This window comes from Delphinus delphis, chromosome 1 (genome assembly GCF_949987515.2).
Source record: "Delphinus delphis chromosome 1, mDelDel1.2, whole genome shotgun sequence".
Classification (NCBI taxonomy): domain Eukaryota; kingdom Metazoa; phylum Chordata; class Mammalia; order Artiodactyla; family Delphinidae; genus Delphinus; species Delphinus delphis.
The window spans coordinates 469333-488315 of record NC_082683.1 but is presented as its reverse complement, the minus strand read 5'-3'; the positions used below and the strand labels follow the sequence as shown (position 1 = coordinate 488315).

Sequence of the window (18983 nt, the reverse complement as noted above, 5' to 3'; positions counted from 1 at the left end):
GTGGGTACGTCTCTCCTGAGCCCCGGAGTGGCGTCTGCGAGGGGCACAGTTCTGTTGCTGATGCCCCCGTCCCGCTTCACACCAGGGCGGTGCGGTCTCCTCGTGTTTTGTCAGAGATGCGTCTGTGGCCTGGGTTGGGTTCCCTGCGGGTTTAGCAGATCTGGGGGCAGGGGGTGTGCTTGGACGCGGGCTTCCCAGCATTTCTCCTGGAAGGGAACAGACGACCCCGATGCTTCAGTGAGCCAGGTGGGCCCCTGTCCTGTGCATGCCTGCCAGCCGGGTAAGCAGGCGTCTAACCGTGGGGCCTGTCTGAGTCCCTGTCCATCGGGGAGATGGGCTCATAGAGTGGGCGTGAGAAGCGTGAAGCTGACCCTGACCTGGAGGAGACTAGAGGCCCTTGAGGGCACAGGAGTGCTTCTATGGGTGGCCACTAGGGGGCAATGATTAGGCTCCTGGCAGCCCTTGGGGTCCCGGCTGAGGACCAGGACACGGGCATCCTTCCTGGGTCTCAGTTTCCTCAACTGTGGGTGGGGCAGGGGCCCCAGGGCCAGGGTCTGGGCCTCAGCAGTGGAGCCTCCCTCGGGTGGAATTACCATGCTCTCTTGGTGCCAAGTCCGGCCCCAGCTCCACCAGGCCTCCCAGCAGGGCCTTGGCCTGCCAGTGACGCCCTTGGCTGACGCCCACGGCCGCTGAGCAGCTGCTCCCGGTGTTTCTTCCAGCCCCCGTGTGGGAGCTGCCCCGTGGCTCACCCCACCCTTCCCTGGCTGAGTCTGGAGACAAAGCTCAGCTGGGGCCATGAGTGCTGGGGATACAACTGGCCGACCTGTGCAGGGGGGTGCAGACCCAGACGCCTGGAGGCTGCCAGCTGGCAGAGCGCCGCAGGGCCCTGGCACCCGGGTCACCTGCTCCAGCCGCCTCCACCGTGAGGTGGGTGCCAGCTGGGGCGCCCCCAGAAGGCAGGCTGCCCAGTGGTTCCAAGCCACGCGGCCTCACCATTCCTTCACAACAGTGGTTCTTAAGTGGGCATTCGGCCACATCTGGAGGCAGTTTGGGTTGTCCCAGTGGGGGTCACAGTTGGTGGAGGCCGGGGATGCTGTGAAACGCCCTACAGTGCACAGGGCAGCCCCTGCCCAAGAGCAGGTAGCCCCGGACATCAGTGGTACCATGGTCGAGGCCCCTGTTCCTGAGGTCACCGATCCTGTCGGGTCAGCTCCTGAGCTGGCCCAGCCCTGCTCTGTCTCCCCAGTCCCTGTCCCTTCCCCTGCCCTGCAGGCCCTGCACCTTGGCAGCCCTCTCCCTGCCCCAGCTCGTGTGTGCAGACCTCATCCTGCCTGTGGCTTGGGTACCCTGGGCCCCAAGCATGATCTCAAGAGGTGGTTTGGGGGTTTTATTTTTACTCTAGCTCCCCCCGGACCACCAGAGGCCTCTCCCTACCTCCCGACGGGGCCTCCATCCTCCCGCAGCTCCTCCCCGCGGCTCCTGTTCTAGCCCTGGGCACCCCCTGAGGTGGGGCGCAGAGGGAGGGCCCGTGCTGTGTGATGTGGTTCTGGCCTGTGGTCTGCGCTTAGCCCGTAGCAGTGCCTAGGGCTTGGGTTCAGCCAGAGGAGGGCCCCAGCGAGGGCTTGAGCCGATGGGGGTGGTCTTGGGCACTGACTGGGGATCTGCCTTTTGGACCCAGTGTGGAGGCACCTCGGTGAGCTCAGCCGCCGCCCCTTGTCCCTGTGCTCTTCCATGCCTGGGGCACGGCCAGTGTCTCCTGGCCTGGGCGTTCCTGCCCACACAGTGGGCCAAAGAGGGAGCCAGGCCGGGCTCAAGCCCTGCGGGAGGATGTGAGGCTGGACGCTGGGCCCTGGGAGGGGCTGGCTGGGGCCCTGCCCCAGTCAGACACGCACATACGTGTGCGCCCCCAAACTGCATGCAAATAGCTGTGCTCCCCGCCGTCCGAGGAGCCTGCAGGCTGGCGAGGGCGATGGAGGGCCTCGGCGTGGGCAGAGGTTGGCCTCACTCCCCTGGCCTGGCCATGGCCTGCTGAACTTGCCTGGAAGGATGCTGGAACCTGGGGGGACAGAGGAGGCAGGGAACATTCCTCTCCGGGTCTGAATTTTGGAAAAAGCCGCTGAGGGGCTCTTGAGCTGCAGCCCCAGGATGGGGCAGAGGAGTCCAGACCTGGGTCTGGAGTTAGCCTGAGGGTGGGGGCCGGGGGCGACAGCCCCTGCTCCCTGTCGGATTCTGTCTAGTGCTGTCCTCAGCCTCACAGGGCACTGCTGGACCATTTTTGGATGAGCAGACTGAGCCGTGGCATTGGGTCCCTCACCTTACCTGCGGGTCACACGTCAGCCGAGCAGCAGGGCTGGGGCTCGAGTTCACCCCAGCTGAGACTGCCACCTCCCAAATTGGAGTTCTCTGTGTGGGGTGTGGGCGGCCTCTGTGTATTTTGAGGATCCTTCCCGGCTGAGTAGGGAGGGAAGCACCGCAGACTCAGGTGGGGCAGCACCAGGCCGGCAGCCCCCTTGCTTCAGCTGTGCAGCGGCGGGGCTCTCAGGGCCCCTGAGGCCAAGAGGAGGGACGGCCTCAACCTGCAGGCGGGTGGGAGTTGTGACACCTCCGTGGGAGCCTCTGAGCCGTGGCCAAGACTCACGATCGGGGTGAGCCAGGTCGCCAGCATTCATCGTGCCTGTGTTGTGTGGAGTGTAGATTGACCCAGTGAATTTGGGAGCACAGGACAGGGGTGACTGCCCTGTGACCTGGCACCCCACACCCTCACCACCCCAGTGTAGGTGATCTGAGGTGCAGGGGAGGACACTGATTCAGCCTGGAGTCCTGCCGAGTGGACCTGGCCCCCAGAGGATAGACCCCCAGAGGCCACCAAGACTGGGGGTCTATCCTGGAGTCCCCAAGGCCTTGGAACACCAAAGCCCTCACGTGAACAGGGTGGGTGGGTCATCCCCAGGTCCTCTGGGGCTCAGACCTGAGCTTCCCTGTGAATCCGGGCAAGGGTACCCTCTCCCCGTCACGAGGAGCCTGTTCGCTTTGCTTATTCCTGTTGGTTTTGTTACTTTGTATTTACAGTTGACTTCTTGTTTGTTGATTTACCGGCCAGGTAGGATTGTACGTGGCTCAGTGTGGGGTTGTCAGCTCCTGCCTCACCTCACCTCACCCACCCCGAGCCTGCGCCAGGGCAGCAGCTTCAGCTCCTCTGCTGGCCTCGGCCTCCTCCCGGTGTAGTCTGCCACAGTTTAAATGGCCCCACAGCTCAGCAAGCTTGTGTCTCCTTTCTCATTCAGCTCTCTATCCTCCAGTCTTGTTTTTTGTTTTGCACGTTTTTCTATGTATCACTAACTCAGCTCCAAACTTGCTGGCGGAATTTAAAAACTCACTTCTGTCCAGCTCCTCAAGTGACTTGTTCAGGTGGAGCCGCCCTCCTGGCGCCCTGTCTGGGCCGCCCTGGGCCCTTGATGGTACCAGCAGGGTCTCCCTGGGATACCCTTGGCCTCATCAGCTGGAGCCTCTGTTTCTGGAATGCCGTGTTTTCCTGCCGTGTGGTTTACTTTCTTGTTTTCACAGAGTACATCCTAGAATGGCTTTTTGAGAAAAGGTGCATCAGAGATAGATTGTAGAATAAGAATTATGTTTTTAAACTATTAGTAATTGACATGTTTGAGTGATTCTTTCCACCACAGGCATTGTGCTAGGTTCTTCACAGGACTTACCTCACAACAAATCTATAATGAACCTTGTTTGATAAGGGAGGACCCTTAAGTACAGAGATGAACTTGCCCACATGGCTGCGAAGCCATGATTCAGCTCTATTTGACTCCAAAACTTAATTTTAAAAAAAATAAATTTGTTTATTTACTTTTGGCTGCATTGGGTCTTAGTTGTTGTGTGCGGGCTTTCTCTAGTTGCGGAAAGCGGGGGCTACTCTTCGTTGTGTGTGGGCTTCTCATTGTGGTGGCTTCTCTTGTTGCGGAGCACAGGCTCTAGGCACGCGGGCCTCAGTAATTGTAGCGTGTGGGCTCAGTAGTGGTGGCTCATGGGCTCAGTAGTTGTGGCTCACGGGCTCTAGAGCGCAGGCTCAGTAGTTGTGGCACATGGGCCTAGCTGCTCCACGGCATGTGGGATCTTCCCAGACCAGGGCTCGAACCTGTGTCCCCTGTCGTGGCACTACATTTTGTTTTCCTCGTGGGTGTCATGTGCTGCCCCTCCTCACTGCCCCTCCTCTGACTCGGTGGCCTGTGAGTTGGGGGACGTGAGTGTCTGTTCACGTGGAGACACTGTCACTGCTTTTCCTTCCCTGTGAGTTTTTGTTTTCCCTGGAATCAGTAATTGTGTTGTTTTTTTTTCTTTCTTTTCAGTTGCTTTAGTTTTCTGTACCCTCATCACAATTTCAACACCAACTTCTCAGCCCAACTCCCAGAAACAGCTGAGGTTCATTCATCTCAGAGTGAAGTCTCTTCCTGCATTTCTCACCTGTCCAGCTGGCTGTTTGCCCATCACATCTAGGCCCAGCTTTCACCCTGGGGATTCTCTCAGACTCTCTGCTCCCCTGATCTCTCATCTTCCCTTTTCCTTCCCTTTTTTTTTTCTTCATTTTTTTACTTTTTTTTCCTTTTTTCCTTACCTTACTTTGAAAGAGCACATCTTCCAGTCTCCTGCGGAAAGAAACACAAGAGAAAATTTTGAAACCTTGCAAATCTGCGGACATCTTTATTGGGTCCTGTTTCTTGGTTCACAGTTTGGCTGGATGTGGAATTCTAGGTTGGAAATTATTTCCTATAAAACCCCATAGGTGTCACTCTGTTGTCTTCTGGTTCCCAGTGTTGTTCTTGAGAAAATTGAACCCAATTTGAGTCCAGAGCCTTTGTGATTTTCTCTCTCGAAACTCCTCTTTTCCTTCACTGGTGGAGACACTCCCAGTGACATATATACTTTGGTGTGGATCTGTTTTCGCCCCCACAGGAGCCCATTTCAATCTGGAAACTCCTAACCTTCTGGGATTCAGTTTGGGGACGTTTTCTCGAACCGCTTTGTTATCATTTCTTCCACTCTGTTTCTTCTCTTTTTATGAAACGCCTGTTGTTTGGATGACTTTCTCTTCTATATTTTATCTCGTTGGCATATTCAACATTTTCTTCTAATCCGTTTAATGAATTTCTTTCATTTCTGTTACCGTCTTAATTTCTAAGAGACTTGACTTTTGGGTGTTTGGCGGTGCCCTGTCCATGTTTCGTGGGTGTGGCGGCCTCTCCTTGTGGGGATGTTAATGCTATGTATTTTCTCTGCCCCCCACGGCCAAGTCTAGCTTCTGTTGCTGCCAAGTGCGTTCCTCTGTTGCCTTTGGCCTCTGTTTCCCACATCAGTGGGCTTCCTCTGGTGGCACTTGGCTGTGTGCTTATGTTTGAGAGTGAGGTCTACCAACCAAGACCCCCAGAAGTGGCTCTAAGTGCCCTCCCCCACTTCTGGTGGGAGCCAGGACTCTTTGGAGACATGGCTAGTTCCTGGTAAGGTTGCCAACTTCAGCAAATAAAAATACAGGCCCCTAGTTAAATTTGAATTTCAGATAAGCAACAAATAATTTCTCAGTATGTCCTGTGCGATGTTTACCTGGAAACCCTAACGCCAGACCTGTGGCAGGAAGTGCATGAGAACCTGCCGTGTCTCTTCATGTCAGAGGCCACGGGAGGCGCCAGGAGGGTGCAAAGGGCTTCACTGGCCAAAGAGGGGACAACATGAGGGCTAGAGCACACGAAGCGTGTTGAGACCCGTCCACACTGGGCTGAGGCACACGAAGCGTGTTGAGACCCGTCCACTGGGCAGCCATGGAGGATACAGAGGCCCAAGTCCCAGGGTCTCGGCTGAGATTCTATTAGGTTCTTGGGCCGTATGACTGGGCACATTCTCTGAGCATTTTAGTATAACTTCCTGGCTTCCTGGAAACCAAAATAATGCATATTGATTATAAAGCTCCCATGCTGATGGCTTAAATAGACTAATGCATGCTTTCATAGATTTAAAATAGAGAACGTTAGATTTCCAGAAAGAAAAAAGGAATTGAACTTCTAATGCTTTAAAAAAAAAAGTCATTTTCTTGCAGAATCCACAGCTAAAAAATTAACCTGGGACAATTGTTCATCGTTGGATAACAAGCAGAGAGGTGTGAATTCTGGCAGAGAGCAAATATTGCCAAGGAGACTATGTCATATAAACGTTAATATTGTTTAAATGTTGGGCTGGAAAATGTAGAGTTTAACAACTAGTATTAGAAAAAGTCCAGGTAATTTTTTTTTTTAAAGACTCAATTTTATTTATTTATTTTTGGTTGCTCGGGTCTTCGTTGCTGCACGCGGGCTTTCTAGTTTCTATTTGCGGTGAGCGGGGGCTACTCTTTGTTGAGGTGCGTGGGTTTCTCATTGCGGTGGCTTTGCTGCGGAGCGTGGGCTCTAGGCACGTGAGCTCTAGAGCGCACGCTCAGTAGTTGTGGCGCACGGGCTTAGTTGCTCCATGGTATGTGGGATCTTCCCGGGGCCAGGGCTTGAACCCATGTCCCCTGCATTGGCAGGCAGGCTCTTAACCACTGCGCCACCAGGGAAGCCCCCATCATTCACTTTTTAGCACTGCCTTCCTTTTCGGCACTCCAGGCTTATCTCGTGTTCCCTCCCGCACCCTAAGACCCGCCATTTCTCCAAGGAGCCCGGGTTCCTTGTGTGGGAAATGGTCTTAGAAACCATTTTGATCTGGAGCTGGGTGTGCTCACTGCTGCTGGGCCTTCTCAGATGACAGAGCCGACCACGCATCCACACACCTAAAACCGCTGCCACAGGCGTCCACCTCTATTTGTGTTGCGCCACGACGGGACGCAGGTTCGAGCTGTGAACTCATGTTCACAGCAGTGTCTCCAACTGTGATCCTGACCTCGCGGGTCATTCCAGCCCCTCTCTCGCTTTTCCATAACCTGGTCCACGTCCCCTGCGGCAGTATCAGAGCTGATAAACCCCAGCCGGTGGGAAACACTCGTGTCAGCTCCAGCACGGTGCTGCGCGCGGGCCCCTCTGCCTTCAGTCACAGGCTCTGCTGACTCCCGAGGCCCTCAGGTTGGTGCTTCGCACCCCTTCAGTGGTGTCGCCCCGGTTGTGAGTCAGCCAGATTTCTTGGCCGCGTTCTGATTACCTGGCCACCTAAACGAGTTGTTTAGACTTCTCACACATTAAGATTCCCCTTTGCGCCATGCAGTTCATTGGATTTTGATAAACGCACAGTGCCGTGAATCCCCCTACTGGGGGATCATACAGAACAGTCTCGCTGCTCTGAAAGATCCCCTGTGCACCACCTCTTCATCCCTGCCCCCGGGTTGTGGTTTTAAGGTGCTTGTTACGCAGCAGATACCTGGAGCGTTTCTAAAGATAGTGAAATTCACAAAAAGAGCGATTACAGAAATAGTGTGTTACTATCTAAAAAGAGCCTTCTTTGTCCAAATTCCGTCTAATTTGGATGGTGAGGTTAAAACATACGCCGTGTGATATATACAGTTACGTAATCGAAAGCTCTCCGTTTAAATTTGTCAATAACAGTATAAATATTTGTGTACTTATAATAAACATTCATAGGGAGGTATATCAATATCGTTAAGTGGAGGAAGCGTATATATTACATAATAAAGAGAAAAAGAGTTGTCTTTTACATGCACAGCATATTCTAAACAAAAAGCAAAGCTGTTGTTTCCTCTGCTGGGTCAGGGAGTGCATTTCTGTCCTCCAGGCTTATCCCCGTTTGGGCCCTCCTCCCCTCTGGTTCCCACCACGACTTGACTCTGTTTGACCAGATGGTCCTTGTTTCTAAGATGGCGAACGCTGCCAGTAATCATTCAGGGCTGTGCTCGTTTTAGGTGCTGTCACCCGGATTGGTTAAAACTCTAGCCAACGTGATCATCATGTCTTGTGCGTGGTCAACAGTGACGATGTGCCTGCCCAAATCCAGGCCTGAGATCCAGACTTGGAAAAACTGGCCACGTGTCTTAAACCTCACCTGTCTTTGGGGTTCCCCCAGACCGCCAGTGGCAACACAAAGGCCTCCTTCCTTGGATAAAATGAAGAGCAGTGCAGACGATGGAACATATTTATCACTACTGTGTCTAACCACCTCTTCGCAAGTTTGGAAGCCCCCCTGTTTACGAAGCCCGTAATATGGGAAAGTCAGACCATTTATACACAAAAGGAACGTTGTTCTGACTGTGTTGGAGCAACTTTGCGATCTCGCGTTGGTGGGAAGCTGCCACGTTCGCGTGTGCGGCGAGGATGGCTCTGATTGCTGTGTTGTGAGGCCCTCCCCGCCAGTACCTGCAGGTCGGAAGGCTCTATGAGGTAAACACACTCTCGTGACTGAATCCTGGGGAAGTACGTGACACCTTAAAAGAGATTCCGCTCTCTGGCCTTTGGACATGCTGTGCAGCCGGGTGGCAGTGGTGGCCTCCCGGGGGCCGTCTCCGGGGTCCCTGACTGTTGACGCGACAGGAAACAGCCTCGCTAGACAGGCCGACACTTGCCACACTGTCCCCAGGGGCCAGGTCAGGGCCGGGGGCCCCTGTGCACCAGAAGCAGATGACCCGGAACTTGCAGTCCGGCCCGAGTCCGCAGGACAGGCAGAGGAGTTGGACGTGTCTCGCTGAGGTGGTGTGGGCATGAGACGGCACAGGCTGTAATGGAGTGTCTGTAAATGTATCTCCTTCAACTGGCCCTCAGAGTTCAGGACAAAATACCACAAGAAACTCTTAATACAGACGTGAAGCCAGTGATTCTTCAGATAAACTGAAAATTCTGTAGGAAGTGATAGAAGGGAACCACTCAGGACGGTACCCGAGGGGTGGCCCTGGGTCCAGTCGGGACCAGGAAGCTCGGGGAGTCTGGTGGTAGGTTCTCCCCCACTCCTCCCACCCCCCTAACCCCGACAGCAGAGGAGTCCTTGGGCTGGCAGGCTGGGCGGGCAGGGGAGGTGGGAGCCCTCCAGGCTGCAGGGCCGAGGGGCGTCGGTGGCCATGCCGAGGGCCGCAGGGAGGCCAGGTCAAGGCTTCGGGGTGGCTGAGGGACTGTGTTGCAGGCAGGACACCACGGACCACCCTCCCTCCCTCCCGTGGCTTCCCCCACACCCTCTGTGGGGAGCTCGAGCCCCTCTTCATAAAGCAGAGCTGCTGTCACCAGAACCCGTGGTGAAGGGGCTCCCTTGCTGGAAGCATCGCATTTAAAGGTAAATCTCCTTGGTGAGGCGCCAGGGACCCAGGGCGCCCGTCCACGTGGAAGCAGCGCTCGCGGCCCCCCGGAAGCCAGCCTGGTGGCTGCTCTAAGCTTGTCAGCCCTGGCCTTCCCAGGGCGCCAGCAACCAGCTGGACCTGGGGACTCTGTAACTTTGTTAACTCCCGCAGTGAGAGGCACCACGGGTGAAATCTGCTAGGAGTCGGGTCTGTGGTCCTTGATTCCTGGCTGCAAAACTGATGAATCGATAAGGGCGGTAAGGAAACACTTCTGGCGTGATGGGAGAGAAGAATATACAATGGCCAACCTCGGAGCCTGAGGTCATGGTTCGAGTCTATGACCCATACAATCCGGCCGGCGTCCCTGCACCTTCACGAACAGAACGAGCCAAACGGGATGCAGGCAGGCGTCAGAGGCGCTGCGGGCTCGGTTCGGGCCACCGCAGGCACGCGAGGCACACAAACCTTTTGGTTTCCCAGCGCATATAAAAGTTATGTTTAAAGTGTAGGCTATTAAGTGTGCCATAGCATTATGTCTAAAAAACGTACATGCCTTAATTTTTTAAAAAATTTGTTTATTTTTGGCTGCGTTGGGTCTTCGTTGCTGCGTGTGGGCTTTCTCTAGTTGCGGCAAGTGGGGGCTACTCTTCGTTGCGGTGCACGGGCTTCTCATTGCGGTGGCTTCTCTTGTTGCGGAGCACGGGCTCTAGGCGCGCGGGCTTCAGCAGTTGTGGCACGCAGGCTCAGTAGTTGTGGCTCACGGGCTCTAGAGTGCAGGCTCCGTAGTTGTGGCGCACGGGCTTAGTTGCTCCACGGCATGTGGGATCTTCCCAGACCAGGGATCGAACCCGTGTCCCCTGCGTTGGCAGGTGGATTCTTAACCACTGCACTACCAGGGAAGTCCCATATATATTTTTTTAAATTTTACATGCCTTAATTTAACACTACTTTGTCTCTAAGAAATGCTAACCATCATCTGAGGCTTCAGCGAGTCAGAATTTTTCGCTGGTGGAAGGTTTGAAATAATGTGAGAACTACCAAAGTGTGACACAGACATGAAGTGAGCAAACGCTGTTGGGAAAATGGCACTGATAGACTTGCCTGACAGAGGGTCACCCCAAAGCTTCAGTTTGTAAAAAGGGCACAGTCTGCGAAGTGCAGTACAATGAGGGGTGCCTGAACCCTGTTAATGCCACGCAGGAAACCACTGATGTGGGTTTGACCACGACTGCTAAAATCCTTGATCTTGGCTCCCTGACATTTTCTCAAGATAAAAGGGTTGGCTGGCCCATGAAATAATGGATCTATATTTCCAGATTTTCTCGTCTGTATTTTCGAATCAGTGTCTCAGTGGATTGATGATCTCCCAGCCTCTGTCTGACCTGTGGTCTCCACCGGAAGGAGAAGAGAGCCTCCACGGGACACCCGGCTCTTCGGACATGGGGCCTGCAGAGCCCCTGCCTCACGGGGTGAGCCCCGGCACCGGGCAGGCCACCAGGTCCCCAGAAGAAGGACCAACACACTCACAAGTAACCTGGTGCTTGTACGAGACCTGGTCAGAATGAGCATAAAAGCAGCGTGAGGGGGACATGGCGAGTGCCGTGGCCTGTGACACGGCCCCACGCTCTGGCCTCACCTTGTCTGATGATGGGTCAGCGCAGCTCCCAAGGACACCCCAGGGACCCTGCTGCTCAGCGACCTGCCCACAAGCCAGTCCCTAACAAGACACCATCCCTGAGACCTGTGCTTTTGTCCTTTTACGTCCTGCCCCTGCTTTGCTCAGGGAGACAGTCGTATTTGTCTCCTGTTACTGCATCAAAAATCAACGCGAATTCAGCAGCTTCCCTCGGCATGTTCGTTACCGCACGGCTGCGTGGGGCACGCGTCTGGGTGTGAGTTTGCTGGGAGCTCGGCCCAGGGTCTCACCAGGGGAAACCTGTGTCGGCAGGGCTGTGTCGTCACCTGGGGTCCTCTTCCAGGCTAATCTGGTGGGTGGCATAATCCATTCCTTGCGGTTGTAGGACTGAGATCCATTTTCTTCTTGCGGGGGTGGGGGGGTGGGGGGGTGGCTGGGGCCTCAGGGTTTTGCACTTGGGTCAACCCCATGGGCCCTTTCACAGCCCAGCAGGCAGAGAAGCTGAGGCTTTTTGTCCGGCTGAGATGCATACTCTGCCTCAGGGAGCAACTTGCAGTCACGTCTGTCACGTGGGTGCGAAGGGCTATCCCGCCAAGGTTGGTCACACTCTGGGGGAGGAAACGGGCTGGGTGCCCTGGGGAGCATCTCAGAACTCTGTCCATTTCCCTGATGTGTTCGTGTAAATCCTGACAGGTCTAAACTAACCATCTTGGCGTTTCCTGCATCATCAGACCACATCTCTCCCGCATGTAAACCCCCTTAGGCCTCATCGTACTTCACGTGAGAGCCCAGCACGCTCTCCCCTACCCGGCAGGCAGCTTCCTGGGCCCCAGCCTAGCTATTCACTTGTGGGTGTGGGTCCCCGAGGGGCTGTCCTGGTTGGTCTGGCTGAGGGAGCCCCTTACCTGCGTTAATCTCGCCATGTTTAAAATGCCCTCATTCATCAGCAGCTGGGTCTGCAGGCTGTCTGCCCTCTAACAGCTACAAGAGGGCAGGAGCTTGGCAGCCGGTGCGGTGCTGAGTCCCAGTGCCTGGCACACAGTAGGTGCGCAGCGTTTGCTGAATGACAGCGTGTGTGAACACGTGTCTGTGTGTCTGCTTGTGCCTCTGAGTGCCTGTGGTTTCTCCTCCCAGTGATCCTGGCTGCCTGGAATGTCCGGGTCCCCAGGATTGGAGCCAGAGTCTGAGTCTGTCTCAGTGGGGCTCGCTGGCTGACCCGCCTTGTCTGGCCTGGACTCCTAGGAGGGGGATGTGGGTCCAGGGCTCTGGTCTGGCTGGGGCTGGGCTGGAGCTCAGGAGGACCATGGTGATGTTGCAGCCGTTTAGTTCCGGTCTGTTCTCTCCTGGGCCTCTGTTCTCATCTGCGGCTATTTCCTGCCAAGGACTGGGGAGGTGGGCTCAAGCAGAGAGAACAGGATGGGGCAGGGAGGAGGGGTTTGTAGCCTTCCCCTGCCCTGTCCATCCTTGCCCAGTGGTGCCAGGAGTGTGCTTCCTCCTTCAGACTTCTGTACTGGGGCTGAGCCGAGGGCTGGATCTGCGTTGCCAGGAATCCACCGACCTCCACGCAGGGCTGAGAGAGGGAGGGCTCTGCAGGGAGTTAGGGTGTGGCCCGGGTGCTTCCAGGCTCCTAGCTCAGCGCTGGGAGCTGACCCTGCTCCCCTTCCAGACTGAGGGGCCGGACCTGGGCCGTCTCTGCCTCCCTCCAGCCCTGCCTGGACATCTTCCCTCTATGGAGGAGAGACAGCCTGGCAGCCAGAGGCAGGAACAGAGGCCTGAGATGGAGCAATAGAGCGGTCGAGGCCGATGGAGAGAGACAGACAAGGGCGGGGGCGCAGAGGAGGGAGGAGGGCTGGGAAGGAGGCCACCAGTGCTAATATAAACCAGTTAGAAAAACAGGAGGAGAGGCCAGGCCTCAAGGCCAGCCAGGCAGGGCTTGTTTATCCAGAATGAAAGGCCCTTGAGGAGCTGGGGGTGGGGTGCGGAGACAAGTCCTGATTCCAGTTTGGAAAGGGGGCTCCGCCTCCCAGGGTCTGGATCCTGCTGAGGAAATGGGTCCGTTAGGTTGGGGGTGGGGCGTCCTCACAGCCCTGTGTCCTCCCAGTGGGTCCTACCTGTTGTCAGCCCTCATTCCCTCTTGCTGCAGTAGCAGCAGCCTCCTCCCCTTGCCCGGAGCCCAAGAGTCTGGCTGGGCTGGGCTCCTTGCTTGTCTGAGGACTTGGGGACCAGGGCAGCGTTCAAGAGAGACTCCAGCCCACCAGGGCCTGGGCCTGTGACCATAATTCAGTCCAAATGGGCAGTCCAAAAATGCACCGTGGGTTTTTGTGGTAGTTTGGTGGATTTTTTTTCTTTTCTTTTTTTTTGAGGTTTGCTTAACTAGAAAGAGTGGGTTTGATACACAGTGCATGCTCTGTTATTTCACATTTGTTTACGTGACTTTGTAAGTTTTCCCAGAGCTTCAAATTTGTGCCTTCTGTTGGGAAGGCTCCCATACCCCACTTCATTTCCTCCCCTCTGGGAGGGGTGGGGGGTGATCCTGGGAGCACCGTACCCGGGTCTGGGTGGTGTTTCTGCTCTTGATGGTGGGCAGATGGGGTGGGGGCACCAGGACAGGGGGTCACCCAGCTCCCCGCTCAGCTCTCAGGGGCCTCACCCCTCATCCCCCTGGCTGGCTGAAGATGACTGATGAACAGCCGTGCCCATCATGCTCTCCGGAAGGGGCCCCCCTACCTCCCTAGGGCCCGTGCGACTCTTATCCCCACCTCACAGTTGAGGAAACGCAGCCCCCAGAGGCGAAGGGTCACCACAGGGCCAACGGGAAGACCTGGTGGTCTGGCAGCCTGGGGTCCTTGGGGTCAGACCCAGGATGCCTTTCTGCTCTCCTGCAGTGGGGGGATGCCTTGGCCAGTGTTCACTTACAGAGATGCTGGTGAGGAGATACTCCCCCCAGAACCCCAGACCTGCAGTGGCCCCAGAAGGGCTCTGTATGTATGTCACAGACACCCACGAGGCATCTGGGGCCATACCCTCAGGCCCCCCTGCCCCTTCTGGGCTGGGCTACTGCCACCTTCTCCAGGACCCAAGCCAGAGTGACTCCCCTCACCCTTGGGAACACAGTGGCCAAGGCCTGACACCTCCCACCAGGCCGGCCAAGGACCAAGGACCGGGGGAAGGCGGGGAGGCCAAGGGGCCGGGCAGGAGCGGAGGGGGCGGTCTGCTCTGATGTCACAGCGGGTGCTGGGGAGGGGAGGGGGAGGCGGAGGGGGCCGGGCTGTTTTTCTGGAGAGTTAGAGCCTGAGTGAGACAAAGCGCCGGCGGGCCAGGCGGGCCAGGCAGGCGCCATGGAGCTGCGGGCCCGGGTCCTGCTCTGGAAACTTGTGCTTCTGCAGAGTGAGTTCGGGTGTGGGGGCGGGGTCGGGGGGCGGGAGCCGCTGGTGGGTCTGAGCCCGAGCCCAGGGTTGGGGGGGGGGTGCCTCAGCTGGGAAGGGGTGGGTCTGGGGGCCTCAGAGGGAGCTGCTCACCACGAGAAGGCCCCCAGGACGTGGAGGTGGTGAGGCCTCACGTCAGGTCCCACAGAACTTCCCCTCACTGGACGCTGGAGACGGGCCGGGCAGGGAGGGAGGCCAAGGCGGGGGCTCCTCCTGGGCTCCCTGGCGCCCCCCGACTTCTCTGGGACGCCCCTCAGGCCTGTGCTTCTCTGTTGTCAGGAGAGGAGTGGGTGGGGGACTGAGGGGGGCTCGCAGGGTCTGCTCCCAGGCCCCGGAGCTCACCCCCCCCCACCCCACCCCTGCCGGGCTGGCCTGCTGACCCGGCACATTCCTCCATCCGGCTGGGCACCGGGCCACATCTCTGGAGCAGGAATTTGGCGTGTGGGGTGGCAGATGGTGGGGTCACTCCCCACTTCCAGCCTTCTCGTGCTTCAGACCTCTGCCCTTCGGGAAGGCCGAGGGGGCTCCTGGGTGGGGCGCCAGCCGTCTGAGGACCCTGGAGGGCGGGCTTGTGAGGCATGGCCCCCGGGCAGGTGCCACTCCGGGTATGCACGTGCAGAAGCCCCGCAAACCAGCCCAAGGTGTCAGGCGCTGGTACTCTTGTGGCCTTGCTGCAGTGATGTTTAGGGTGGCCACCATTCCTGAATGTGGCGCTTGGTGACAGGCACACATACAGAGCTGGCCTGGCCCCACCACTCACCCGCAGCCTGGGCAGATGGCCATGAGGATTAAGCGGGGGCCTGGGAGAGGTGGGGGGGAAGGAGACCCCCGCCTCTGCCCTCCCGGCTTCTCTGGATTTACCTCCACCTGTTAAGAGGGTGTCACTAGCACCCACCTCAGCAAGGACTACCGAAGGGGCCCAGGGAGCCAAGTGGGGGCCGGTTCGGGTGGGTGACCCCTCCACAGTATGACTCTTGCTTCCTCTCCTTCCAGGCTCTTCTGTCCTTCTGTCCTCAGGTTAGTGACCACCCTCCCCTGGGAACCCTTGCTAGCCCCATCCTGTATCTGTCCCCTTGGGTCTCACCCCTCCCGCGGTCACTTCCCCTCTCCACCAGGGCCAGCCGGGCCCGCGACCCCCGGCAGCTCCGTGGTGTCCGAGTCTGCAGTGAGCTGGGCAGCCGGCGCCCGGGCGGTGCTGCGCTGTCAGAGCCCGCGCATGGTGTGGACGCAAGACCGGCTGCACGACCGCCAGCGCGTGGTCCACTGGGACCTCAGCGGCGGCCCGGCCGGCGGCTCCGCGCGCCGACTCGTGGACATGTACTCGGCGGGCGAGCAGCGCGTGTACGAGCCGCGCGACAGCGGCCGCCTGCTGCTGACCCCCACCGCCTTCCAGGACGGCAACTTCTCGCTGCTCATCCGCGGTACGGCCCGAGGGACCGAGAGGGGGCGGGGCTGCGGGGGCGCGGGCGGGGGCGCGGGCGAGGCCGCGGAGCTCATTGCTGGGTTCCCCCGGTGCGTAGCGGTGGAGGACACAGACGAGGGGCTGTACACCTGTAACCTGCACCACCATTACTGCCACCTCTACGAGAGCCTGGCCGTGCGCCTCGAGGTCACCGACGACCGTGAGTGTGTCCCACTCCCGGCCTGTGCTCTCCCACCCCTGCCCCCACCCCCCGCCCCGCTCCCTCCGGGCACCCTCCCGGCCCGGGGTCCCTGACCGGCCTCGCTCCCCCAGCCCGGGCCGCCGGCGCGCACTGGGACGGCGAGAAGGAGGTGCTGGCGGTGGAGCGCGGCGCGCCCGCGTTGCTGACGTGCGTGAACCGCGCGCACGTGTGGACCGACCGGCACCTGGAGGAGGCGCAGCAGGTGGTGCACTGGGACCGGCAGCCGCCCGGGGTGCCGCACGACCGCGCGGACCGCCTGCTCGACCTGTACGCGTCGGGCGAGCGTCGCGCCTATGGGCCGCCCTTCCTGCGGGAGCGCGTGGCGGTGGGGGCGGACGCCTTTGCGCGCGGTGACTTCTCGCTGCGCATCGACCCGCTGGAGCCGGCAGACGAGGGCACCTACTCCTGCCACCTGCACCACCACTACTGCGGCCTGCACGAGCGCCGCGTCTTCCACCTGAAGGTCACCGAGCCCGCCGCCCGGCCGCCCCCGCGGGACTCGCCGGGCAACGGTTCCAGCCACAGCGGCGCGCCCGGCCCAGGTGCAGGAGGCACGTCTGTGGCCCCCCTCCGGCCCCAAATCAGGGACTCCAGCGTTGCGGGGGGAGGGCCCCGCGGGCTGAGGCCGGCCCGGGTAGGCGCGCTGCGCGCTCCCTGACACGGTCCCCGCCCGGCCCCCGCAGACCCCACGCTGACGCGCGGCCGCAGCGTCATCAACGTCATCGTCCCCGAGGGCCGGGCCCACTTCTTCCAGCAGCTGGGCTACGTGCTGGCCACGCTGCTGCTCTTCATTCTGCTGCTCATCACGGTCATCCTGGCCACCCGACAGCGCCGCCGCGGAGGTGAGCGGGGGGGGGGGGGGGGGGGGGGGGTGGGGGTGGGGGGGGACTCGCGACGCCGGGGCTGAGGCCAGCACTGGGAAGCCTTTCCCGGCCGGAGGCGGAACTTGGGGCGCAGTGGTCCGAGCAGAGGGCCCCATGAGCCTCGTTGCCTGGGCTGCGAGGGTTCCTGTGGGCTGGGGGGGGGGCGCTGGGGAAGGGGGAGGCTGCTCCCAACACGACTCTCCCTCCCCAGGCTACGAATACTCCGACAAGAAGTCCAAGTCCAAGGGGTGAGTGCCCCTTCCGGCTCTCCCGGGGACCAGGCAGACCTGCCCACCGCTCTAACCTCCCACCACCCTCCCGCTTCCAGGAAGGACGTGAACATGGTGGAGTTTGCTGTGGCTGCCGGCGACCAGCCTCTTTACAGGAGGGAGGACATCCGACTAGGTGAGGGAGACCAAAGGGACAGACTGTGGCTCCCAGGCCTGGGGCGAGGGAGGCACGTCTCTGAGACCTCGCCCTGCTCTCTCCCTGCATCAGGTTACAAAAACAACCTCCTGAAGGAGAAGGTTGGGCTGTCCCACAGCCCCCTGCCCGCCAAGAGCATCGACTTGGACAAAGGTGAGCTGAGGTGCGGGGGGAGACCCCTGCCCATCTCAGAGCTGGGCTGTATCCCTTGCCACCCACTCAGAGCCCCAAGGCACCAGCCAGCCCTGCGGGCAGGAGTCCCCTGCCGCCTCAGTGCCCCCGAAGTCCCTGGGCAGCCCTGATGGTAGTCTGCCCTGTTTCCCCCGCAGCAGAGGGGCAGAGGGCAGACACCCGCCTGTCCCCTTGGCTTCCAGAGTTCAGGAAGGAGTACTGCAAATAAGGCGACCCCGGGCTCCTGGCTGGGCCAGCAGCTCTGCCAGCTCTTGTCTGTCCACCTCGGAAGACTCTTCCTGACCCCCATGCAGCTCGCCTGGCCCCCCTTCCAGCGGCTGGTCCCGCTGTCCTGGAACTTGGCCTGGACTGGTGCAGGGTGAGGCTGCCTCCAGACCCCTCTTGGGGGCCACCTGATCCTCATTTGCGATCGTGGGCTCCTTAGGACTCTGCCGGCACTGCAGCCGGGCCCCTTCCGCAGCCCTCGGCCGGTGCTCTTCCCTCCTCGCATGGCCACGACCCCGCTGATGTTCACCAGTCTCTCAGGCTCTCCTGGCCTCTGCCCACTGGGGGCTGGGAGCCCCACCTCTGCAGGGAGAGGGCCGTGAGGGGGCTCAGTGGGGATCCTTGGAGCTGGGGTCAGCCTCAGGCCTGGCACTCCCACCCCTTCCTTGCCCTGTCCTTAGGGGAGCTGCCTGCCAGCTCCCCTCGATGGCACCCCGAGTTTCGCTGCCAGGCTGTCTTGGGCTCTTCATGGTAACCCGAGGACCGCGCACTCCAGGCCCGGGGCTAGTGTCCCTCTGCGCTGCCTCCGGCCTCCTGGGGCCCCCTCTCTGCTTCCCACCCTGCTTCGGCCCTGTTTCCAGCAAGCTGCCTTGACAGTCACTAGGCTCCATGTGACTTCCGAGCCTGACTCCCTTCCCTCGGCCCCTCCTTGGGCTGGAGTCCAGGCTGAGGCCTCATTGGACTGCGTTTTGGCTGAGGACGGGGGGCGGGGGGGGCGGTGAGGATGGTCTTAGAGTGGCTGGTGCTGCCACTCCCGACACCCCACATTTGCTCATCCTGGGGAATCGCTATCATCTCAATAAAGACCACATCTGATTTTAGACTTGGCCCCAGCTGTGCCTCTACAGCTCCCGTCCATCTCCCCGGGGGGCAGAGTCTGGCCCTTGGGGACCCCCAAGTGTTCTCCTTCATCTGGAGTCCTACTGTCATCACCCATTCCTCTGGGTGGGAAGTCTGGGTCTGGGTGTCCTGAGAAGGGCAGCGTCGGAGCTGATTGTGTGCACTTGCTCCTGGCTGTGAAGCAGTTTCAGATCCTCTTCCAAGGGCTTACTGGACGCGAGGACAGAGGGCAGACTGTATCAGTTCAGTCCTCTGAGAAGAGAAGCAGATGCCAGGATGGGCTCAACGAGTGAGGAAAAAGGGGGAGGAAGCAGGTAGCGGGAGCTAGTGGGAGCGCCCTCAGAGGGGTGCCAGCAGGATAGGAGGGGGAGGGAAGGGAGCCGCGGTAGGAAGAAGCCTGTTTCTCCAACCCTGACCCCATCCTCCAAGGCC

At 59.1% G+C, this 18983-nt stretch overlaps 1 protein-coding gene across 3 annotated transcripts; it reads left to right on the top strand.

The window, feature by feature from the left end:
• Positions 1-14166: 14166 nt before the first annotated feature.
• MXRA8 (matrix remodeling associated 8) lies at positions 14167-18539 on the top strand. Of its 3 annotated transcripts, none has more exons than XM_060012840.1 (10): positions 14167-14264; positions 15296-15319; positions 15418-15723; positions 15823-15924; positions 16038-16508; positions 16650-16808; positions 17041-17077; positions 17158-17234; positions 17328-17408; positions 17585-18539. In XM_060012840.1, exons 1-10 carry the CDS (start codon positions 14216-14218, stop codon positions 17653-17655), a joined length of 1377 nt encoding a protein of 458 aa, XP_059868823.1. In that variant the 5' UTR covers positions 14167-14215; the 3' UTR covers positions 17656-18539. The 3 variants fall into 3 exon arrangements, with proteins under 3 accessions (XP_059868823.1, XP_059868832.1, XP_059868814.1); XM_060012849.1 differs by having other exon boundaries at positions 16038-16517; positions 17630-18539; XM_060012831.1 differs by having other exon boundaries at positions 16038-16517.
• The last annotated feature ends 444 nt before the right edge of the window (positions 18540-18983 follow it).

Bases quoted from the DNA above. Each gene is read 5' to 3' on its own strand.
- MXRA8 (XM_060012831.1), top strand. From the start codon at position 14,216: ATGGAGCTGCGGGCCCGGGTCCTGCTCTGGAAACTTGTGCTTCTGCAG. The intron at 15,320-15,417 runs GTTAGTGACCAC...CCTCTCCACCAG, and splicing joins TTCTGTCCTTCTGTCCTCAG to GGCCAGCCGGGCCCGCGACC. The intron at 16,518-16,649 runs GCACGTCTGTGG...CGGCCCCCGCAG, and splicing joins GCCCGGCCCAGGTGCAGGAG to ACCCCACGCTGACGCGCGGC.